General features: G+C 43.9%; 1 protein-coding gene across 1 annotated transcript in view; it reads right to left on the bottom strand.

Moving 5' to 3' along the window:
• The window catches only part of dhfr (dihydrofolate reductase), a 46,773-nt gene that overhangs the window by 9,430 nt on the left and 11,328 nt on the right, over nucleotides 1-26,015 (bottom strand). The window contains exon 4 of the mRNA XM_048527511.2: nucleotides 24,618-24,744. Within this exon, the coding sequence (XP_048383468.1) occupies nucleotides 24,618-24,744 (127 nt within the window). The remainder of the gene's footprint in view (nucleotides 1-24,617; nucleotides 24,745-26,015) is intronic.

The following is a 26,015-nucleotide window of genomic DNA, read 5'->3' as shown; positions in this document are numbered from 1 at the left end:
GCACAGGGTGGAAGTGCAGGCAAATACAACTTCAAAAACAACCCCAAAAGGGTAACAGACACATTGAGCAGGATTTTACTCCCCCATGGGTAGGGATGAGGGCAGGTGACTTCGATGTTGTAGCCATTTCGGAGACATGGATAGAGCAGGGTCAGGAATGGATGTTGCAGGTTCCAGGGTTTAGATCTTTCATTAAGGTCAGGGAAGGTGGTAAAAGAGGGGGAGGTGTGGCTTTGTTGGTCAAGGACAGTATAACGGCGGCTGGTATGGGCTGAGGTTGCCGAGCAAGGTTTGTCAACTGAGTCAGTATGAGTGGAAGTTAGGAACAGCAAGGGAGCAGTCACCTCACTGGGGGTTTTCTACAGACCCCCAAATAGCAGTAGAGAGATCGAAGAACTCATTGGCCGGCAGATTGTTGAAAAGTGCAAACGTAGCAGGGCCGTTGTTATGGGTGACTTCAACTTTCCCAATATAGATTGGAACCTCCTTAGTGCAGATGGTTTGGATGGAGCTGTTTTTGTCAGGAGTGTTCAGGAGGGTTTCCTTACTCAGTATGTGGACAGGCCGACGAGGTGGGAGGCCATTTTGGATTTGGTGCTTGGCAATGAGCCAGGACAGGTGTCAGATCTCGTGGTGGGAGAACACTTTGGCGACAGTGACCACAACAGCCTCACATTTACCATAGCCATGGAGAAGGAAAGGAGCGGTTACCAGGGGAAGATATTTAACTGGGGTAAAGGAAACTATGATGCTATCAGACAGGAGCTGGGAAGTACAGATTGGGAGCAATTGTTCCACAGAAAGGGCACAGCAGACATGTGGAGGCTGTTTAAGGAGCAGTTGTTGTGACTGATGTATAAATTTGTACCTCTGAGACAGGTAAGAAGGGGTAAGATTAAGGAGCCTTGGATGACGGGAACAGAGGTGCTTCTTGTCCAAAAGTAAAAGGCAACGTACGAAAGGTGGAGGAAGCAAGGGTCTAGCACAGCTTTAGAGGATTACAGGCTTGCTCGGAAGGAGCTCAAAAGTGGACAGAGGAGGACCAGGAGGGGGCACGAGAAAGGCTTGGCAGGAAGGATTAGGGAGAACCTGAAGGCATTTTACTCATACGTGAGGAATAAGAGAATGATAGGGAGAAGGTAGGGCCGATCAGGGATAGCATAGGGAACTTGTGCATGGGGTCTGAGCAGATAGGGGAAGCCCTAAATGAGTTTTTTGCTTTGGTTTTCATTAAGGAGAGGGACCTTGTTATGAATGAAAACTTTGAGGAGCAGGAAAACAGGCTTGAACAGATCAAGATTGAGGAAGTTGATGTGCTGGAAATTTTGGCAAACATTAAGATTGATAAGTCCCCAGGGCCAGACCAGATTTATCCTAGGTTGCTCCGGGAAGCGAGAAAGGAGGTTGCTAAGCCGCTGGCGAAGATTTTTGCTTCCTCACTTTCCACGGGAGTCGTACCGGAAGATTGGAGGGAGGCAAATGTTGTTCCTCTTTTCAAGAAAGGGAATAGGGAAATCCCTGGAATTACAGACCAGTCAGTCTTACGTCTGTGGTCAGCAAGGTTTTGGAAAGAATTCTGAGGGATAGGATTTATGACTATTTGGAAAAGCATAGCGTGATTAAAGGGAGTCAGCATGGCTTTGTGAGGGGCAGGTCATGCCTTACAAATCTTATTGAGTTCTTTGAGGAAGTCACGAGACAGGTTGACGAGGGTCGAGCAGTGGATGTGGTGTACATGGACTTCAGTAAGGCATTTGATAAGGTTCCCCACGGCAGGCTCATTCATAAAGTCAGGAGGTATGGGATCCAGGGTGATTTGGCTGTCTGGATTCAGAATTGGTTGGTTGACAGGAGGCAGAGAGTGGTTGTAGACGGTAAATATTCTGCCTGAAGGTCAGTGCTGAGTGGTGTCCCACAGGGCTCTGTTCTTGGGCCGCTGCTCTTTGTAGTTTTTATAAATGACTTGGATGAGGAGGTTGAGGGGTGGGTTAGTATGTTTGCTGATGACACAAAGGTTGGAGGTGCCGCTGATAGTATCGAGGGCTATTGCAGGCTTCAGCGAGACATTGACAGAATGCAGAGCTGGGCTGAGAAATGGCAGATGGAGTTCAACCTGGATAAATGCAAAGTGATGCATTTTGGAAGGTCGAACTTAAATGCTGCATATAGGATTAAAGGCAGGATTCTCGGCAGTGTAGAGGAACAGTGGGATCTTGGTGTTCAAGTGCATAGCGCCCTCAAAGTTGCCACTCAAGTGGATAAGGTTGTTAAGAAAGCATATGGTGTTTTGGCTTTCATTAACAGGGGGATCGAGTTTAAGAGCCGCGAGGTTTTGCTGCAGCTCTACAAAATCCTGGTGAGACCACACTTGGAATATTGTGTCCAGTTCTGGTCGCCCTATTATAGGAAAATGTGGAGGCTTTGGAGAGGGTGCAAAGGAGGTTTACCAGGATGCTGCCTGGACTGGAGGGCTTGTCTGACGAGGGGAGGTTGACTGAGCTCGGACTTTTCTCTCTGGAGAGAAGGAGGAACAGAGGTGACCTGATCGAGGTGCACAAGGTAATGAGAGGCACGGATAGAGTCGATAGCCAGAGACTTTTCCCCAGGGCAGGATTGACTGGCACGAGGGGTCATAGTTTTAAGGTGTTAGGAGGAAGGTATAGAGGAGACGTCAGAGGGAGGTTCTTCACCCAGAGTTGTGAGTGCATGGAATAGTTTACCAGTGGTAGTCGTGGAAGCAGAGTCATTAGTGACATTTAAGCGGCTGCTGGACATGCACATGGACAGCAGTGAACTGAGGGGAATGTAGGTTAGGTTATGTTATTTTTGGATTAGGATTATTCCACGGCACAACATTGTGGGCCAAAGGACCTGTACTGTGCTGCACTTTTCTATGTTCTATGTTTCTATGACACAAAGCGTAAATAATGCTGCACAGATGAGATCCCTGGATCTTGCCCACCATCTCCAAATCGCCAATTAAAAGCTGATCAATTAACGCACATTTAAAAGGGCCTGAACCTGCCACCAGTCCCCATCGCCTTCTTGACATAAAAGCCAGGGCAGCTTGACCACTAGGTTGTGCACAGAGTGATCCCCCATATGCCTCAATCAGGGGCAAGTGGCAGCATGGATAGGAAGAAAGCCATCCCAGTTTGCCTCCAACCATGCACTCTGTGTAAAACATATCGATAGACCTCCTCACTGTGGCAGCCCTTATTGCTATGTAGCCTGGGTCTCCTGCATTGATCTCCCACTCAAGTTTCTGGTCAGAAGTTTCAGTGTTGAGGCATCTGACACAGAAACCCATGAGACAACTCTTCAATCAGCTGTTTGGAGTTCAATCCAACAGCTTTTCTGTTGCAGGCATTGGGGGTGTGCGTGATGGTGTGTGTCGGTGTGGTTTAATCATGCCTGAAGACCACCTCACAGACATAAAGAGCAGCAAATCTTGGCTGTGGAGTAAGTTACAAAGGTGAAAATATGAAGGCGAGGTACAGCATTGAGAATGATGGTGGCGATTAAAAAAAATCAAGTACAGACATCTGGACCCTAGAAACCATTTCTCCTTCTTAAAAACCTTGACCTGCACTCACCTTCATAAACGTCCACAAAATTAACCCGATGCAAGATGTGCATTATTCAGTTGATGAGATGTGGTCTGGCATTAGTCAACAATAGAAACTTAATCTATTTTTGATTCCAATAAAAATTGTATAATTATTCCATAATTTCAAAAGTATTAAAGGTATCTTGTTTGTCAAATCATGGTGCATTTGAGATGCAAAGTCACAAAAGGAAAAGTCTGTGATAAAAATGCAGAGATGGAGGGAATCTCAGTCAGCGAACCTGGTCCCGAGCTTTCCCATCATCCTGATTACTCACCTTGGTTCTGTTCAGTTCTTTCTGCCCCTGGCCTCTTTAAGTGTTCCAATGAAGCACAAACACAAGTGAGATACAGCACCGCATCTTTCAACATTGCAGCCTTCTGGACTCATTGTTAAGTGATTTTATAATGTAACCCCTGAAACAGGTTTTGGTTCTGTTCCCCTCCATTTCCTTTGTTCTTGGCGTGAAACGTCATTTGGGATCCTGCCATTCCTGCCTCTTGTTTCTCTTTCCCTTCTCGGTCCATTACCGCACCTTTTCACTTTTGAACCATGAAGTGGTTTGTCATTTAATTTCACTTGTCTGCCACGCCATCACAACCTTTCCCTTTTGTGGCACTACTTCCCCAAACCCCGTTCACCTTCTCTGAACTCAGGTCTGGTGAAGGGTTGCAGATCTATTGCGTGAACTGTTCCTTCCCCCTACAGCTGGTGCCAGACCTCTGAACATTTCCACCATTTATGTTTTTGTTCTATCAAAGGCTTTACGCCGGGAAAAGATTTACTCCAGAAATAGAAAGTTTCTCTGTGCATTGTAACAAAATATTCAATTTATTCTCAATAAAGAAGGTAATTTCATTACACAAAGCAAGAAGAATAGAAGAGAAAATGATTTCCTACAGCTAATCAAACTCCTTCAGCCTTTTGATTCACTCATCCAAGTGTAAAAGTAAATGCATCAACCAGAGATATAGCACACTCTGCTACATTGGACTCTGGTGAAACTAACAATAGCTGTTGAAGTTATGTTGCCTTCAAAGGCTCCATCTTCTCCTTTTCCTCTCAACCCCCACAATACGTGTCTTTGAAATGGCATTGAAAGAGCTGAAGTCTAGTATTTACACGCTTTGTGACTGCTTCTTTCTGACTCATATCTCAGATTATTCTACCGCTTTTAATTCTCCAATAATGTCAAATCAATACGGCTCGATCTCAGACGGCCAAACTTTTCTGTAGCTTTGTTTTTCCTGTTTTTAATTCCAAAGGAATTAATAGTTTACCAGGTTCAGTTCCACACAGCTTTCAAACTAACCAGAATCAATTCCCTTGGGTTTTCAAATCAACTTATGATTTGAAAAAAAAATTATTATCCTGTACTCCAGGCTGAATTTTCTTTTACACTTGGAGCATTCATTTCTCCCCCCCCCTCTAGTATCAAATATTGAGATAACAAAGTGTGGAGCTCGATGAACACAGAAGGCCAAGTAGCATCTTAGGAGCACAAAAAGTGACGTTTCGGGCCTAGAGCCTTCATCAGAGAGGGGGATGGGGAGAGGATTCTGAAATAAATAGGGAGAGAGGGGGAAGTGGACCAAAGATGGATAGAGGAGAAGATAGGTGGAGAGGAGAGCATAGGTGGGGGACGTAGGGAGGGGATAGATCAGTCCAGGGAGGACGGACAGGTCAAGGGGGTAGGATGAGGTCAGCAGGTAGGAAATGGAGGCTTGAGGTGGGAGGAGGGGATAGGTGAGAGGAAGAACAGGTTAGGGAGGCAGGGACGAGCTGGGCTGGTTTTGGGATACGGTGGGGGGAGGGGAGATTTTGAAGCTGGTGAAATCCATGTTGATAATATTGAGGCTGCTTCCACTTAAAAGGCACTCTCAAGGTGTTCCATGATTAATGTTAGTTTTACTAACTCCTTTGCTTTGCTCCAGTGTGCTGCCCTGACCCCACACCACCACCACCAATTCCCGGTGATCTAGGCTTGGATTTTTTCCTGAGATAGTAGGAACTGCCAGTGCTGGAGAATCTGAGATAACAAGGTGTGGAGCTGGATGAACGCAGCAGGTCAAGCAGCATCAGAGGAGCAGGAAAGCTGACGTTTCAGGTCTGGTCCCTTCTTCAGAAATGGCATTTCCTGTGGTTGCAGGGAAAATAAATGGAGACAGGGAAGCAGATGGAACATGGATAGAGGAGCGGATAGATGGAGAGGAGATGGACAGGTCAAGGAGGCAGGGATTGAGCCAGTAAAGGTTGAGTGTAGGTGGGCAGTTGGGATGAGGGTTGGTCAGTGAGGATGGAGGGGCAGGTCGGTAGGATGGAAGACAGACAGGTCAAGGAGGCAGGGATGAGGTTAGTAGGTAGGAAGTGGGGGTGGAGTTTGGTCAGTGAAGTGGGAGGAGCAGATAGGTGGGAGAAAAGACAGATAGGTCAAGGAGGCGGGGACGAGATGGGCTGGTTTTTGGGTAAGGTCAGGGGTGAGGAGATTTTGAAGCTTGTTACGTCCGCATTGAGCTGCAGGGTTCCCAAGCGGGATATGAGATGCTGTTCCTCCAGCCTACGGGTGGTATCATTGCGGCACTGGAGGAACCCATGATGGACATGTCATCCAAGGAGTGGGAGGGGGAGCTGAAGTGGTTCGCAACTGGGGTGGGGGGGGGGGGGGGGTGCATCGTCTTTTGTTACGAACCGTAGGCGCTCCACAAAGTAGTCTCCAAGCCTCTGCTTGGTTTCCCCGATGTAGAGGAGGCCACATCAGGAACAGCGGATGCAGTATAACATATTAGCAGATGAGCAGGTGAACTTCTGTTTAATGTGGAAGGTTTTCTTGGAGCCTGGGATGGGGGTGAGGGGGTAGGTGTAGAGGCAGGTGTAGCACTTCCTGCGGTTGCAGGGAAAAGTGTTGAGTGTGGTGGGACTGGAGGGGAATGTAGAGCGGACAAAGGAGTTCTGGAGAGAGTGGTCTCTCTGGAAAGCAGATAAGGGTGGGGAGGGATATATGTCTTTGGTAGTGGGGTTGGATTGCAGATGGCAGAAGATGATGCGTTGGATCCGGAGGTTGATATATGAGGACAAGGGGAATTCGGTCTTTGTTGTTACTGCGGGGAGGGGGTGAGAGGGCTGAGGTGCAGGAAACGCGAGAGATGCAGTTAAGGGCGTTTTTGACCACATTGGGGACACGCGGTGGGGGGGGCGCACATGGAGGAGGAGTTTGCAGTCCTTGAAAAATGAGGACATCTGAGATGTCCGGGAGTGGAATGGCTCATCTTAGGAGCAGATGTGGTGGAGGCGAATGAATTGGGAATAGGGGACGGCAATCTTGCAGGAAGGTGGGTGGGAGGAGGTGTATTCTAGGTAGCTGTGGGAATTGGTAGGCTTGAAATGGATATTGATTTCCAGTGGTTGCCAGAGATGGAGACAGAGGGGTCCAGGAAGGAGAGAGGTATCAGAGATGATCCAGGTGAACTTAAGGTTGGGGTGGAAGGTGTTAGTGCAGTGGGTGAACTGTTCAAGCCACTCGTGGGAGCATGAGGCGGCGCCGATACAGTCATGGATATAATGGAAGAAGAGGTGGGGAATGGGGCCAGTGTAGCTGTGAAAGAGACTGTTCCAAGTATCCTACAAAGAGGCAGGCATAGCTTGGGCCCATGTGGGTACCCATTGGCTACCCCCTTTTTTTCCTCTCTGTCTCCAGTCGCGAAACTATAAAAGCCAACAATGTTTTATTGGTTAGCTTTTTGCTGGACAGTTTGAAAAGTTATTGTGTTAATTATTCATTTAATCTATGGGGAAAATAATGGCAGCACACTAGAAAATGATAATTGAATGAAGTAGAGTCAACGTGGTTTCATGAAAAGAGTGCTGTGTCTGACTTATTTATTTGGGTTTTTTGAGGAAGGCTCAAACAGAATGAATAGAGGGGAACCGGTAGATGTGTTGTATTTAGTTTTCCAGAAGGCACTTTGCTTAAGTGCAAGTCATGAGATAACAGTCCACAGAGTTGGGGGTAGTTTCAAGGTGTGCACTGAATATTGGCTCATGGGCAGAAACAGTGAGTGGGAATCAGGTTCTCAGGTTGGTAAACTATAACTAGTGGGTTCCACAGGGATCAGTGCTCGGATAGTACTTGTTTACAATATATATAAATGACTTGGAGGAAGAAAGCGAATGTACTCTAGCCAAATTTATAGATGACACACAAGTGGAAAGGCAAATTGTGAGAGGGATACAAAAACTGTGCAGGGAGATACTGATAGTGGGCAAAAATTTGACTAATGGAGTATAACATGGGAAAACATGGAGTTGTTAATTTTGGAAGCGAGAAAAGAACACGATATTATTTAAATGAAGAAAAACTGCAGAAAGCTGCAATACAAAGGAAGTTTGGACTCTTTGTTTCTGAAATGCAGAAAACTGGCACACAGATATGGCAGGTAATCAGGAAGGCTAAGGGAATGTGGGCTTTTTATTTCAGGGAGGTTGAAGTATAACAGCAAGGAACTCTCATCACAACGATACAAGTTGCTGGTGAGACCACATTTGGAGTACTGAGTAGTTTTGGTGCCTTTGAATAAGGAAAGCTATTGTTTCATTGGAGGCAGCATGGAGAATGCTCACTAGGATGATCCCTGGTATCGAGGGTTTGTCTTATGAGCAAGGGTTAAACAGGTTATGAGTATACTCACTGGACTTAGAAGAATGTGAAGTGATGTCATTGAAACATAAAGGATTCGCAAACAGCTTGACAGGGTAAATGCAGAGAGGATGTTTCCCCTTGTGGAGAGAACCTAGGACCAAACAGCATAGTACCTGAGTAATGGGGCACCAGTTTAAGACTGAACTGAGAAGGAATTTTTTCCATCAGAGAGGTGACAGTCTTTGGAACTCCTTTTCAGATAGAGCTAAGGAGAGAGAATCCTTCTGTATATTTAAGGCTGAGATAGATTGACTCTTGATCAGTACGGGAGTCAATGACTGTGGGCAAAGGGCAGGAAAGGGGATGTGAGAAATGTCAGATCAACCATGATACAACAGAATGGTGGAGCAGACTCGAGGGGCCAAATGTTTTATGGGCTTATTATCAATTTATTGCTTTGCTATTTTAAAGTGAAATTCAAGCTTACTGTTCTGCAAAACCTATCTTTCCAAAACTTGCTCACGAGGGAAAGAACTTTAGTGGGTTTTCCTGTGTAAAAGAGCTTGGTTAACTTTGTTGTAGAACTAACATACACCCATTTCCCCATCTTTGTTGTAGTTCTGCAAGTGCACCATCGTCAAATGTCCAACCAATTTATTTTTGTAAAGATTGATCACTCCTAATTGCAATACTACGAGAAGCACTGGGTCGAGGTCATCGTGGCAGTCCTTCCCAAGCCCTTTGCATGTTTTATATAAAACCGGTGTCTGTGTCATAACGGGAACAGCTTTTCTTGCTTGTTCATTAAAAATCTCCTAACTGACAAACAAGAATTGTAATAATGCGGTCTCCCTGTAATACAATAGGACTATTTACATTTCTTCTTTCAACTCAACTCAAGATTAAAATCAAATATTGTATGTGTCAAACAAAGTATAAAACAATTAGAAAGTGGGTGCAATGGTGAGCCGTTTATACTTAGAGCTGCAGCTGTTTAAATTACAAACTATTTTTCCAAAAGCATGTTCATGTCAAACAGGTCCCTCTGCTGGGAGTGCACAGCAGGAGCTTGGGCACAAGGACCCCAGAGGAGTTACTACCTGGCAACCTGCAAAGCCTTTTGACCTCTGGTTATGAATTTCTGATTAAGTGCTCTAATGGACAAAATATACAGTGAGAACACTAATCAGTAAAACCTACTCACTTCTGTCAACAAACCATTGATCAAGCATGAAAAATTGCACTTATTTTGTTGTCTGATACACATCAGGATAATACTGAAGTCATCATTAACTGCATTTTAAAGGATGGAGGATTTTGAAAACTGTTGGGTCTGAAATTAAGGAGTGGTCACCTTCCAATCAGATACAATTACACCAAACGTGAGAAGAACACACAGGTTTTCCTTGTGGGCTCTGGGACTTGTTGATGTAGGGAACAGTTGTTCTGCCTGAACGGACTGAGGACGTGGCCTGAGGTGGATCTCACCGTCCAGTTAAGCAGGCGAGTAGGTCTGAATGAAGGCTGAAGGACCATGAGGAAATTCTCCAACCTATGGAGGAGCTTCAGGCTGTCGCTGCAGGTAAATGAGGGAAAGGATGTTCTGTGGTGGACTTCTCCAGCTTTTTTAAGTGAAGAAAATAGTCACTGCAACTGGGCCATAATCATAGGTTGGGAGGTTTACAGACGCACAAGGCACCTGAAACCAGATAGGAAGATGTGATGTTAAGCCTGAAAGAACATGACACCTTAAGCCTTGCTGAGCCTTGGTCTGCTGCTGGGTGACCCATCCAAGGGCTGCAAGTTTCCCTATATCCCCAGCAAACTGGAATCAAAGTCATTATGATACAGGAGGATGCCATTGGGCCCAGTGTCTCTGTGCCAGTGCTAGTACCTCGTGCCAATTAAATGCCTCTTCCCCATATCCAATGGCACACTGAATGGCTCAAATGAACCCGCCTCCACCAAATTTCTGAGCAGCAAATTCTACTCTCTCACAACATGAAAAAGTTTTTTCTTACATCACCCTTCGTTTGCACAGCAGTTAAAAAATTCGAGTCCATCTCAGACAATGGGCCTTTTAACAGGCCGCCACTGCTATCCTGTCCTCTGCAGAGAGAACTTAAGAAGCAGAACGGAGATGGGGAACTGGCCAACAATGAGACATTCCAGATGCAGCCCCATCAAGGATTTTAAAAGATGATCAGAGGATTAGATAGGGTGAACAGTGAGAGTCTTTTTCCGCGGATGATGACTTCAGCTTGTACAAGGGGGCATAGCTACAAATTGAAGGGTGATAGATTTAAGACAGATTTCAGAGGCAGGTATTTTACTCAGTGGTAAGGGCATGGAATGCCCTGCCTGCCAATGGAGTTAATTCAGCCACATTAGGGGCATTTAAACAGCCCTTGGCTAAGCATATGGATGAAGAAGGGATAGTGTAGGGGGAGGGGCTTAGATTAGTTCACAGGTTGGTGCAACATCGGGGGCCAAAGGGCCTGTTCTGCGCTGTATTGTTCTATGCTCTAAAAGAAGCTTCCGCCGTGAAATCTGTAGGTGGGAAAGGAATCAGGTTGTAAAAATAATTCACTGTCACTTTGGAACATTACAGCGGCAATTTCAACTAACAGCTTTCTTTTGATGTTTAATAAGGTTTAAAAGAGGAAAAAAAAAATCAATTGAGAGGAAACACAGCTTCAAACTATCAAAAAGAATTAGCTGTGGCACGTTCTTTCAACTACATCCCAGTCTTTTTCAGGTGGGAATAAAGATGTAGCAATTGCCTGCAAAGTGCTCCCATTTAATTCTCTTGCCCTTTAATTTTTAACGTGCACAGGATTTACAAAGTGAATCAATCATTTTTGAACTGATAAGTTACTATACAAATCAAGTGAAGTTTCTGCTGGGGAAAGAAAAAAACCTTTTCTCTGAAATCGCAGGAGGTCAAAGAAAGTACTGTCCAAAATGCGAATTAAAAACAACACATAAAAAAAAGGGAGCAGGGGAAGAGCACAGAGTTGGTCGAGTCTCCCTCACTATTCAATATAATCCTGGCTAGTCCTGGGTTTCAGGTCCACTTTCCCAGCTGTTTCCCATGTTCCAAGATTCTTGAGAAACCAAAAAGCCCGTCCATTTCGGTTAGAGGTAAAGGGGGGCACTTGCCTTTATCAGTCATGGCATAGATTATAAGTGCAGGGAAGTAATGTTGGAGCCGTACAGGACTTTGGTTAGGCCACAGCTGGAGCACTGAGTGCAAGTTGTGTCGTCACACCATCGTGATTGTATTGGATGGGGTGCAGAAGAGATTCACCAGGGATGGGGCATTTTATACATGAAGAGAAGCTGGATAAGCTCAGGTTTTCTTCTTTGCAGCAGAGAAGGCTGATAGGGTACCTGATAGAGATGTATATATTTTGAGGGGCATGACAGGGTGGATAGAAAGCAGCTGTTCCCCTTACTTGAAGGGTCAAAGGGCATAATTTTAAAGGGAAACACAGCTGGCTGAAGGCGGCGTTAAAGAATTTTCTGCTCACCCAGAGGGTGGTGGGAATCTGAAATGTACTGCCTGGGAAGCAAGTGCTGGAAAGTGCGTCTAGTGCAGATTTAGAGCAGTTTTTTGTCAGTGCGCTGAAGGACCTCTTCAGTACTGAATGAGTCGTTAATTTAAATATTTTCAATGTTGGTGTATCTGCACCCTGGGAAAAAGTCTCTAACTCTCCACGCGATCTATACCTCTCATCATCTTGTACAATTCTATCAAGTCACCACTCATCCTTCTTTGGTCCAATGAGAAAAACCCTAGCTCCCTCAAACTTTCTTCATTAAAACTGTCCTCCAGTCCAGGCAACATCCTGGTAAATCTCTTCTGCACCCTCCCTGGATCTTCCACATCCTTCCAGGAATGAGGTGACCAGAACTGGACACAATATTCCAAGTGTGGTCTAAACAGGGTTTATTGAGCTGCAGAATAACCTTGCAGCTCTTAAACTCAATTCTCCTGCCAATGAAAGCCAACACACCATAGCACATAGAACAATACAGCGCAGAACAGGCCCTTCGGCCCTCGATGTTGCGCCGAACTGTGAACTAATCTAAGCCCCTCCCCCTACACTATCCCATCATTATCCACATGCTTATCCAAGGACTGTTTAAATGCCCCTAATGTGGCTGAGTTCACTACATTGGCAGGCAGGGCGTTTCATGCCCTTACCACTCTGAGTAAAGAACCTGCCTCTGACATCTGTCTTAAATCTATCACCCCTCAATTTGTAGCTATGCCCCCTCGTACAAGCTGAAGTCATCATCCGCAGAAAAAGACTCTCACTGTCCACCCTATCTAATCCTCTGATCATCTTGTATGTCTCTATTAAATTGCCTCTTAGCCTTCTTCTCTCCAATGAGAACAGACCCAAATCCCTCAGCCTTTCCTCATAAGACCTGCGCTCCAGACCAGGCAACATCCTGGTAAATCTCCTCTGCACCTTTTCCAATGCTTCCACATCCTTCCTGTAATGGGGTGACCAGAACTGCAAGCAATATTCCAAATGAGGCCACACGAGCGTTTTGTACAGTTGCAGCATGACATCATGGCTCCGGAACTAAATCCCTCTACCAATAAAACCTAACACACCATAAGCCTTCTTAACAGCACTATCAACCTGGGTGGCAACTTTCAGGGATCTATGTAAATGGACACCAAGATCCCTCTGCACATCCACACTACCAAAAATCTTTCCACTGATCCAGTATTCTGCCTTATTATTATTCTTCCCAAAGTGAATCTCCTCACAATTATCCACATTGAACTCCATTTGCCACCTTTCAGCCCAATTCTGTAGTTTATCCAAGTCTCCCTGAAACCTGCAACATTCTTCCACACTGTCCACCACTCCACTGACTTTAGTGTCATTTGCAAACTTACTAACCTATCCACCTATTGCCTGTGTCCAAGTCATTTATAAAAACGACAAACAGCAGTGGTCCCAAAACAGATCCTTGAGGCACACCACTAGTCACTTGACTCCAGGCTGAATATTTTCCATCAACCACCACTCGTTGCCTTCTTACAGAAAGCCAGTTTCTAATCCAAACTGCTAAATCTCCCTCAATCCTGTGCCTCTGTATTTTCTCCAATAGCCTACCATGTGGAAACTTATCAAAGGCTTTACTGAAGTCCATGTACACCACGCCAACTGCCCTTCCCTCATCCACATGCTTGGTCACCTCCTCAAGAAACTCAATGAGGTTTGTGAGACACGACCTGCCCTTGACAAATCCATGCTGACTATCTCCAATCAAATTGTTGCTTGCTAGATGATTACAAATCCTATCTCTTATAATTCTTTCCAAAACTTTTCCTACAACAGACGTCAGGCTCACAGGTCTACAATTACCTGGGTCATCCCTACTGCCCTTCTTGAACAAGGGCACAACATTTGCAATCCTCCAGTCCTCTGGCACTAAACTTGTAGACAATGAGGACTCGAAGATCAAGGCCAAAGGCTCCGCCACCTCCTCCCTAGCTTCCCAGAGAATCCCTGGAAAAATCTCATCTGGCCCAGGGGATTTATCTACCTCCACACTTTCTAGAATTGATAACACCTCCTCCTTACTAACCTCAATCCTTTCAATTCTAGTAGCCCGTAATTCAGTCATCTCCTCTACGATATTCTCCTGAGTTCGTCAGTGAAAACAGGTGAGAAATAATTATTTAGCACCTCTCCGATCGCCACACGGTCCACACACAACTTCCCCTTTCTGTCTCTGACTGGCCCTCTTCCTACCCTAGTCATCCTCTTATTCCTCACATACCTATAGAAAGCTTTAGGGTTCTCCTTTATTCTACCTGCCAATGTCTGCTCATGTCCCCTCCTTGCTTTTCTTAACTCTCTTTAAATCCTTCCTAGCTAATCTGCAACTCCCCATCGCCTCATCTGAACCATCTCGTCTCATCGTCACATAAGCCGCCCTCTTCCGCTTAACAAGAGATACAATTTCTTTAGTAAACCACTGTTCCCTTACCTTATCACTTCCTCCCTGCCTGACAGGGACATACCTGTCAAGGACATGCAATATCTGTTCCTTAAACCAGCTCCACATTTTGATTGTCCCCATCCCCTGCATTTTGTAACCCATTCAATATTTTCTAAGTCTTGCCTAATCGTGTTATAATTGCCTTTCCCCCACCTATGACTCTTGCCCTGTGGCATGTTCCTATCCCTTTGTATCACTAAACTAAACATAACCGAATCATGGTCACTGTCTCCAAAGTGCTCACCTACCACTAAATCAAACACCTGGCCTGGTTCATTACCAATTACCAGATCCAGAGTGGCCTCCCCTCTTGTCGGTCTTTTGACCTACTGTCAGGAAACCCTCCTGCACACATTGGATAAAAATTGATCCTTTCAACGTACTAGAGTTATAGCATTTCCAGTCAATGTTAGGGAAGTTAAAGTCTCTCAATGATCATCCTGTTCCTTTCATTCCTGCCTAGAATAGTTTTGCCAATCCTCTCCTCCACATCCCTGGAACTTTGCACAGACCTATAAAAAACTCCCAGCAGTGCTACCTCTCCTGTTTCTGACCTCAGCAGACAAGTCCTCATCAAAAGTTCTTTCAGCCACCGTTATACTGTCCTTGATTAACAAAGCCACACTTCCTCCTCTTTTACCACCTTCCCTAATCTTAATGAAAGATCTAAACCCTGGAACCTGCAACATCCATTCCTGACCCTGCTCTATCCATGTCTCCAAAATGGCCACAACATCGAAGTCCCAGGTACCTATCCATGCGGCAAGCTCACCTACCTTATTCCGGATACTCCTGGCGTTGAAGTAGTTACACTTCAATCCAGCTTGCTGTCTGCCAGCACACTCCCGAGACAGTGAGATCCTGACCATGTCCTCACTACTCTCATCCTCCTGTGTACTAGAACTACACCTCAGTTTCCCATCCCCCTTCTGAGCTAGTTTAAATCCCCTCGAATAGCACTAGCAAATTTCCTACCTAGAATATTAGTGCCCCTCTGGTTCAAGTGGAGACTGTCCTGTTTGTGGAGGTCCCACCTTCCCCAGAATGAGCCCCAATTGTCCATGTACCTGAAGCCCTCCCTCCTGCACCATCCCTGCAGCCACGTGTTCAGCTGAAATCTCTCCCTGTTCTTTGCCTCGCTATCATGTGGCACGGGTAACAACCCAGAGACAACCACTCTGTTTGTTCTAGCTCAGCTTCCACCCTAGCTCCCTGAAATCCTGCCTGACATCCCTATCCCTCTTTCTGCCTATGTCGTTGGTGCCTATGTGGGCCACGACTTGGGGCTGGTCACCCTCTCCATTCAGGACCCCAAAAGACATGATCAGAGACATCACGGACCCTGGCACCTGGGAGGCAACACACCAACCACGAGTATCTTTCATTCCCAACAAACCTTCTATCAGTCCCTCTAACTATTTTGAGTCCCCAATGACTAACACTCTCTTCCTATCCCCCCTTCCCTTCTGTGCAAGATGGGCAGACTCTGTGACAGAGGCCTGCACCACAGTGTATGCTCCTGGTACGTTGTCCCCCCCAACAGTGTCCAAAACAGTACACTTGTTTTTCAGGGGATCCCTGCACTGACTGCTTTTTCCCCCCCCCCCACCTTCTAACAGTTACCCTTCTAACAGTTACTTCACGCTTAGGAGTAACTACTTCCCTGTAACACTTGTCTATCACTGACTCTGCCTCCTGAATGGATAAGCATATGGACGTACATGGAATAGTGTAGGTTAGATGGGCTTGAGATTGGTATGACAGGTCGGCACAACATCGAGGGCCGAAGAGCCTGTACTGTGCTGTAATGTTCTATAGCTCCTGCTCCAGTTCCCTAACGCGGACTTGGAGGACCAAGCGTTGGGCACACTTCCTGCAGATGTATTTGGATGGGACACTAATGGCGTCCCTCACCTCATACATCATGCAGGAGGAACATTCTTCTATCTGCACTGCCACCCCTGCTAGTCTCCTGATCAGAAAGTTTAAAAAAAAGAGAAGCTTACCTGATTTGTCCCTGGTGTATAAGGTTAGAGGAGGTGGATGAGTGGGCGGCCCAATAAGGGTAGGGTCTCGGGTTTAGCCAACGATCACTTATATAGCTGAGGGATGAAAAAAAGGGCCCCTCCCTTCCCAGAAGCCTCTGCTCCAAGGTGCTGCCGCTGCAACCAGAAATGGAGGGCTCCGACACTCGAGGTAAGCTTTTAAAGATTTAAAATCACTGACTCACTCGCTTCCCGATAGGCCCTTCTTAGCAACCCTATCAACTTGGATAACAACTTTGAGGAATCTATGGACATGAACCCCAAGAGCCCTCTGTTCCTCCACATTGCCAAGAATCCTGCCATTAACCCTGTATTCTACATCCAAGTTTTACCTTCCAAAATGAATCACTTCACACTTTTCCGGGTTGAATTCCATCGGTCACTTCCTTGCCCAGCTCGGCTTCCTGTTAATGTCCTGATGTAACCAACAACAGCCCTCCACACCATCCACAACTCCACCAAACTTCGTGTAATCGGCAAACTTACTAACCCACCCTTCTACTTCCTCATCCAAGTCATTTATAAAGGTCACAAAGAGCAGATGTCCCAGAATAGATCCCTGCGGAACACCACTGGTCACCGAGCTCCAGGCTGAATACTTTCCATCTACTACCACCCTCTGTTTTTTGTTGTGGCAGAGATGAAGAGGAAACACTTTTCTCAGAGTGAATCTGTGGAATTGTTTAACACAGAAGACTGTTGAAGGCTGGGTCATTGAGTATATATTCAAAGCTGAGATGGATAGATTTTTAATTGGTAAGGCAATCAAGCTTTGTGGGGATATGGCAGCAAAGTCAAGTTAAGGATTATCAGATTAGCCATGACTTCATTGAAGAGCAGAGCAGACTTGATGTGCGAAATGGCTTACTTCTGCTTCTACATCTCATGGTCTTAAGTTTGATACAACTGAGTGGCTTGCTCAGCCATTTCAGAAGGCAGTTAAGAGTCAACCACATTAGTTCACCTGCAGTTCTGACATGGTCAATGTGGCATGGATTTGCAGTGGAAACGGTTGATCATACAAACTCTGCATCAGATTTCTCAGTTTGTTGCTTTCCTTTATTAGTTCTGGACAATGGATTGCTTGCTACCAAACTATAGAGTGTCACTGGAAGCGTACCTTGTGTAGTGCCAAAGGAATGGACAATGATTGGTTATGACGAACTCCAAGCACAGAGTCTGTACGTATTCACTCATGCACACCAAGAATGAAGGTTGGTGATTTAGCGGATTGCATTCATGTGCGAAAGAGCAAAAACTGGAAACATTGGGAAAATGAGGTCATAAGCTTTCCCTACATTGATACTGATAATAATAATGTAATAAATTATATGCATCTACACTAAAAAAAGATGCATGCAATTAAAAATATGAAGAGGATTGATTTTTTAATATATCTACCTTGCTAACTTAGTTGATAATAATTCCATTAATGCTGTGCACATCAATCAAAGATGCATCCGAGTTCATTCTTTATTAAGAGCCCCTTTCAATCAAAGGGATAAGAAGAAACCTATGGAGATGCAGCAAGATTTCATGTAAATACAAGATAAAAGCAAACTTCAAGTGTAGTCATGTTTATTCCAAAACCTCACCACAGGTCTAATTTAAATACAACTCATTTTTTAAATACAGGACGATGCCAAATGAATGAAGAATTGCAAACATGGCTCCTTTGCCCAGAGAGAGAGACAGAGAGAAGCATATATGCCCAGTGAACAGCACAGCTGAAGAAACTTTTAAAAGTCAATAACTGGGACAAAAATGCATAAAATTGAAACTCAATGCAGATTTGTTACAGGAAGCTAGTGTTCAATTAATTTTAAGAGTTTTGGCTTGAAACAGAGCAATGAAGAAGAAAATAAGACCAATATTTTGTATAAGAATTTTCAAAAACAGTATAATAAAGTACCATAGACTTGTCAACAAAATTCAACCCCATGGAATTAAAGGGAAAGATATACAGTTTGGATACTAAATTGACTAAAGCAGAGCAAATTGAATGGTAAATTTTTCCAACTGGAGAGAAATACAAATACTTCCAGGACTGGTGTTAGTAACACAGATCAAAAAAGAAATGATAGGCCTGAACCTGAGTGGGCAGGAAATACATTTCAAAATTTCCAGATGACAAAACTGACTCAGTAAACAAGGACAGTACCAGCCTTCTAATTCATTACCTGAAAAAGGGTGTTGGAAGCAGATTCATTAGCTTGATTTTTTCCTAAAAGGGAACTGATGAGCATTTGATTTACAGGGCTATGAAGCTATTTGATTAGCTATACCCAAGAATCAGCATGGGAATGGTTCAAAGTGATGTGTTGTATCATTCCATGATTTCAAATGCAACTTATAGTGCAGTACAGGACTTTACAGGCACTGTTAACAGGTTGGAAATATTGAAGGTGAACTCTGCAAAGATCTTCACATGCTGCTTCCAATTGGTACTTATCTAAAAACCTATATGTGTACCACCTAAAGGAGGCATAAACAGAACCAGAGATAGTAGGAGCTGCAGATGCTGGAGAATCCCAGATAACAAGGGTGTACAGCTGGATGAATACAGCGGGCCAAGCAGGTGAGCGGGAAAGCTGACCTTTCGGGCCTACACCCTTCTTCAGAAAATCTGATTTCCTGCTCCTCTGATGCTGCTTGGCTCTACGCCTTGTTATCTCTATAAACAGAACCAGTTTCAGATTTTAAAAAAAAATGTGGAAGAGTAGTGCGAGGACACTGAAGAACCCAGCAGCTAGCGCAAGAATTACATCGGAAGTCTGCCAGAATACACTATTTCTCCATCTACCTGTAACTTTAAAACCCCCCACATTTAGTGCCAGTCACACTTTCCAGAATTTTCTGGTTTTATTTCAGACTTGCAGCATTTGTGGTGTTTTACTTCACGATTGCTGCTTTTTGGGCTATTGTTCAGTTGTAATCCAAATGATTTCCACAAAGACATCAAAACTGAAATATTCAAAAGAATTGTGCAATTGCTATCCCATCATGACCAGGGTATGAATTGCTGCAAGGATCTTTTGAGCCATAATAAATCAGGGAGTAAAAGAGAGACAGCAAATTAAACAGGGCATACTGACACTACATAATAGAGAATATCAAAGTGACTTCCCATAGCTGTTGACAAGATCAGAGAGTAAATTGCAAAAATGCTAAATCCTTTTATCTCAGTTTAAAAAGACTGTTGGTCTACAGAGACATTGTTTTCTACTGAAGCCTGGCAGTTTTAAATTGCCGATTAAGTCTAGGCTTGAAAATAAAAGACAAATTTTGAAGTCTCAATTTAAAAGCATCATCTTTGTATTGAGCAAGGGCAATTTAAAAAGAAATTGGATGTTGGATCAGAATCTTCATCAGAATGAAGGCATTAGAAGTAATATTAGCAAATTTGCTGATGACACAAAGTTGGGTGGCAGTGTGAAATGTGAGGAGGATGTTATGAGAATACAGGGTGACTTGGACAGGCTAGATGAGTGGACGGATGCATGGCAGATGCAGTTCATGTGGATAAGTGTGTGGTTATCCACTTTGGTGGCAAGAACAGGAAGGCAGATTACTTTCTCAATGGAGTCAAGTTAGGTAATGGGGAAGTACAACGAGATCTAGGTGTTCTTGCACATCAGTCAATGAAAGCGAGCGTGCAGGTACAGCAGGTAGTGAAGAAAGTTAATAGCATGCCGGCCTTCATCACAAGAGGAATTGAGTAAAGGAGCAAAGAGGTCCTTCTGCAGCTGTACAGGGCCCTGGTGAGACCGCACCTGGAGTATTGTGTGCAGTTTTGGTCTCCCAGTTGAGGAAGGACATTCTTGCTATTGAGGGAGTGCAGCGTAGGTTCACAAGGCCAATTCCCAGAATGGCGGGACTATCATATGTTGAAAGATTGGAGCGACTGGGCTTGTATAATCTTGAGTTTAGAAGGATGAGAGGGGATCTGATTGAGGCGTATAAGATTATTAAGGGATTGGACACTGTGGAGGCAGGAAGCATGTTTCCCCTGATGGGTGAGTCCAGGACCAGAGGACACAATTTAAAAATAAGGGGTAGGCCATTTAGAACAGAGTTGAAAAACTTCTTCACCCAGAGAGTGGTGGACATATGGAATGCTCTGCCCCAGAAGGCAGTGGAGGCCAACTCTCTGGATGCTTTCAAGAAAGAGATAGATAGAGCTCTTAAAGATAGTGGAATCAAGGGTTATGGGGATAAGGCAGGAACAGCCATGTTATGATCAGCCATGATCATAATGACTGGTGGTGCTGGCTCAAAGGGCCGAATGGCCTACTCCAGCACCTATTGTCTATAATCTGTTACAGGCAACATGATTTATACACCTTGGCTGACAACAGAAGAATGGATTGGAAAAAACAATTCAATTCACCAAATTCTAAACAAAACAAACTTATGGCTATAGCACATAAGAGTCCTCGATGATGCTCCCAAGTACTTGATAAATCTTTCACTGTCATTTATCTTTTAGTACCCACTCAATCAAATATTTAAGATTTTAAAATAAGCTATTATCATTAACCATTCTACTTAGCATTGGCATTTTCCAACAGTTGTGCTGGCAAGAAATTCAGCAACAAAATGGCACACACTTTAGTCCATTTCCAGATTGCCTCAACACCCCTCCCATTCAGTACAGGAGGGGGTAGAGTTAGAATTAACTTCAACATTCCTAGTATACAAAAGGAAGGTGCTCCTGAATGTGATTCAGTACCAGCTGAAAGTTCATTTATGCAGAGGTTAACATTTAGTGAATACAGCAAGTCTCCACTTAATGTTTTGTTAAAGAGTTAACAGCATCGGGGATAGCATAGCTACAGGAATAGATCTCTGCAGCAAAAACAAAGTCCCAAAGGCTGGCATGCCTGCCTGGTGCTAAGATCAGGTCAAATCAATATATAAGTACATTGAGTAATTCTTTGTAAAAAACCATTTCAAGTAGTTACATTTATTTATTTTTATATTTTAAAGAAGGTTATTTTGCTTATGAATGTAAGCATTTAGAAATCTCTAGCTTTTCAAGTTTTGAAATTTCTTTCCATGCAAGCACCTAAAATCGTACAGCTTAAAAATATTTATAGTGATTTATCTTTTGAAGCTGTTGAGATTGGTTGGCTCGCCAAGCTGTTTGGTTGTTCCGCAGACATTCATCAGAGGCTGCACTGAGGATATTACCCAGCAGAGTAAAGAGATGTGTGCCAAACAAACCAGCTCGGCGAGCCAACCAACCTCAACATCTACAACCTGAACTACAGATCTACTCCAAATCCTTGGATCTTTTCAAGCTGCTTCAGCTTGGAATGTACAGTACTGCATTTTAACCTGTATTTTTTTGTTTCTCAGCAAGAAATGCCTGGAGAAATCAAATCAGACAGCAAGAACTGCAGATGCTGGAGTCAGAGATAACAGTGTCCAGCTGAAGGAACGCAGCAGGTCAGGCAACAGAGGGGTAGAAAAGTTGACATTTCTGAATTTTCTGAAGAAGGGTCCCGACCCGAAAGGTCAGCTTTCCTGCTCTTCTTTCCTGGCACACTGTGTTCCTCCAACTCCACACTGTTATCAAAGAAATCAAATTCTTGTTTTTCCCCCCTGTTGTTTTCAGGAACACAACCACAACTTTAAAGGGGGACTCACTATAGCTTACAGCATTCAAAGTTCATAATAAAAGTGACCTTTTCAATGAGTTAGCTCACAGCTGGAGTACTGTGCACAATTCCAATCACCACATCCCTGGGATGAGCATACAGGACCTGAAGACTGTGCAGCATAGATTTAGCTGAATAATACTCAAATTTCTAGGGTTATGTTAAAGAGAAAGACGACACAAATTGGGGTCGTATTGTCTAGCATTCATAAAGTTAAGGGTCAATTATGTAGGATTGAATTTATTTCTCAACAATTAGTCATAGCTTGGTTATGTATAATGATTAAGTGAGCCAGGTATTGACATTATTATCCTGCATGTGATTTGTTGTACAGGCTCTGATAACAAACTTGGATAGTGGAGGAGATCAACTTTCTATGGCTTGCTTTATTACAAGACAAGTGTATGTGTGCATGTATGTGTGTGGGAATATGGAATTAGCTGCCACAGTAAGTGGTAGAAGCAGGTACAATTACAACATTAAAAAGGCATCTGGACAGAAATATGAAAAGGGAGGGAGTCGGGCCAAATGCTGGCAAATGGGATTCAGTCAGATTGTCATGTTTGGCTTCAATGGCCAAGTCAGACCAAAGGGTCTTTTTCCATTTCTGTTGGCTCTCGGACTCTAAATATTGAGCCACTTCGAAGACATGATCCAGCTTTAAGGCACAGTTTTGCTCAAACTCCCTTACCTTTGTAATTTTAAAGGCCCTTAAAGGCCAACAGTTACTTTCTTTGAAAGCATATAACAGGCAATTTTAAAATTATTAAAATTATTAAAAAAAACAAACATTCAAAGATGGTGCCGGATCACGCTAAGAGTGAAAAATGGTCACTGTATTTTAAAGTGAAAATTACACATGACAACAAAATTATTCATTCATTCAAATTAACTAATTTCTTTGAGATCAAAAGGTCTTGCTGTTGCACTCATCCAGCTGAGTGGCGAGTGCTCCATTACACTCTTGATTTCAGCCTGAGGAAACGTCTTCAAGCAGTCATGGGGTTAACTTCTGGTCAATAGTGAGCCCTAGTACATTGATGATAAATGTTTTGGTGGTGTGTTACAGAGGGTTAAAAAAAATAGCATCTACCCTTAGACAATTTAAAGGGGAATCTTAGGTTTGGACATGATTTGGTCTAGATGTTTTGGGAGTAGCACTGTAGGTCAGCTATCAACTAACATTACTGGAGTCTAACATTTTGTAGTGGGGATGCTGAGACAAGTGACAGTGAGCTAGTAAGAATGCCAATTACACTGGCAATTTTAGAGACCTCTTCACCGCTCTGAAGGCACAGGTTAAAGTCTCACCACAACAACTGACAGAATTGAAAGCTGCTCTGTAATAGTGATTATGAAACTTTCACAGATTGCTGTAAACACTCCCTTGCTCACTGATATCCATCAGGGAAGGAAATCTGCCATCCTTTCCTCGTTTGGCCTATCTTTACACACAGGACTCTGGACCCACAATAACATGGTTTACTTTTAACTGCCTTCTGAAATGGTCTAGCAAGTCAATTCAATTCTGAAGGGCAGTTAGGGATGTGCAATAAATGGTAGGTTTGACAGTGATATCCACATCTCATGAAACAATAAAAATACACGGTAAGAAGAAATATGATGCGGTAGTGCCAGGGGAACCTGGGTAATAAAAATCTTACACTGGCATTGCCTAAAGAGCATACTGTTTTGACTGTCTTCATGGGACTCTTCAAAAGCTGAATATGACCATAGTCTAAGTTTCTCAAAAATGGCCCCCAAATATGGATCGTTCAGTATGGTGCTTGTAATTTGAGTTCTTAACCTGAATAGGCTCCATATTTAGCACATACCATAAGACATAGGAGTGGAAGTAAGGCCATTCGGCCCATCAAGTCCACTCCGCCATTTAAATCATGGCTGATGGGCATTTCAACACCACTTCCCTGCACTCTCCCTGTAGCCCTTGATTCATTTTGAGATCAAGAATTTGTCGATCTCTGCCTCGAAGGCATCCAACGTCCTGGCCTCCACTGCACTCTGCGCCAATGAATTCCACAAGTCCACCACTCTCTGGCTGAAGAAATGTTGTCTCATTTCAGTTTTAAATTTACCCCCTCTAATTTTAAGCCTGTGCCCACAGGTCCTAGTCTCCCCACCTAACGGAAACAACTTCCTAGCGTCCACCCCTTCTAAACCATACATTATCTTGTAAGTTTCTATTAGATCTCCCCTCAACCTTCTAAAAAGAGTACAATCCCAGGATCCTTAGCCGTTCATCATACGTTAAACCTACCATTCCAGGGATCATCTGTGATCATACTTCCACAGACTACCGTCAATTCCAGGAAAAACTACAGTTGGGTGAAAAAGTCATCATCCCACGAACCCAATAGGGGTCAACAGCATAAACTTAGCAAATATTTTTCCTGTGTCAGTTCTTTCAAAGAGCTAGCTAATTTGTCACACTCCTCTGCTCTTTACCTGTAGTCCTGCATTTCACCATTTCCTTTCCCGACTACAGAATCAGCTTCAGACCTGCATGGTGAAAACTGAATGCACATCCATCCAATCTGCAAAAGATTTTACTGGAATTTGTGAACCATCAGTATTCCAAATTGCAAGCTGATAAAGTAGTTCACTATTGTACCTTGTAGAGGCTGCTCCCACCTATTATCCACACAAGATCCACTTTGTCCCGCAGGTCTGGTGAATCCAGATGAGCAAGTGCTGATTCCAAATCACGAGCCAGATAATTTGCTCCTCCTGGCAGCTCCCTGGGAACCACAACAAATAGTAAAGATTTACTTTTGTGCGTGGAAAGTCAGTGACTGGACTACAGGCTTTAATAAACAGTACAAGAGTGACAGTTCAAAATGAGGGGGAAGACTATTCTTTGCACAGTGAGTGGTAGCACTGGCCTGATGCTGGGTGAAGCAAGCCTGCAGGAGAATGATCTAACCGATTGGGCAGCACGGTAAAATTCAGTGGTTAGCACTGCTGCCTCACAGCACCATGGACCCACGTTTCTGTGTGGGTTTTCTCCGGGTGCTCCAGTTTCCTCCCACAGTCCAAAGATGTGCAACTTAGGCCGGTTGGCCATGCTAAATTGCCTAATGTCCAGGGATTCGTAGGCTAGGTGGTGTAGCCTTGGGAAATACAGGGTTACAGGGATAGGATTGGGTGGTGGTGGGATGGATGGGCTGTCTTTAGTGGGTCAGTGTGAACTCTATGGGCCGAATGGCCTGCTCTGGCACTGTAGGGATTGTACGATTGCTCTACAGAAGACAGCATGGACTCAACAGGTCAAGTAGTTACTTCTGTGCTGTAATGAATTTATGACAGATTCATTTCCCCTTTCTCAGTTAATTCAGCAGATCACTGATTTGTTATAATTATTGCATCTGAAATGTTGAGATAGAGGCTGTGCTTTAAACAACTCAGGCAATGGTGTCGTGCTAAGATCATTGGGTTCGTAATCATTAGTAAACATTATTAGTAATCCAGAGATCAGGTTAATATTTCAGGGATATGGTTTGAATCCCAACAGGGCAGATCGTAAAAGCCTAGAATAAAAAGCTAGACTAATAGCGATTGTGTAACCACCGTCGATTGTCAAAAAACCCTTTTGGTTCACATAAATATTGGCCTAGCTGGTGACATTCTCATCCCATGGAGGAGTAAAGAAACAAATTACAGACTGCAAATGAATACAGATATAGAACGCAGTCCAAAGCCCAAGTACAAACAGAATCTGACAAAAATGCATCAGTCTGCTTAGTCCCATAATTGGAAACTGATGGTGCTATTCAAATATTAGAGAAATTTAGTACAGAAATGCTTTTCAAAGAAAAAATACGTTTTTTTTCCTCCAGATTTGACAACTGATATATTGTCCGTGGGATCAGCTACATCAAGCCGAGAAGTAAAACAGATGATTTCCCTTCTTTAGGGCCTACCTGACTAACAAACTGCTAGCAAACTGGGCAGTCCAGACTGTTAGTTTGAAAGGATTCTAATTCTTTCCCGGCCAGCATTACCATCCACA

This window comes from Stegostoma tigrinum, chromosome 3 (assembly GCF_030684315.1).
Source record: "Stegostoma tigrinum isolate sSteTig4 chromosome 3, sSteTig4.hap1, whole genome shotgun sequence".
Classification (NCBI taxonomy): Eukaryota; Metazoa; Chordata; class Chondrichthyes; order Orectolobiformes; family Stegostomatidae; genus Stegostoma; species Stegostoma tigrinum.
The sequence above is the reverse complement of the archived record's forward strand: the minus strand, read 5'-3'. Positions and strand labels throughout refer to the sequence as shown.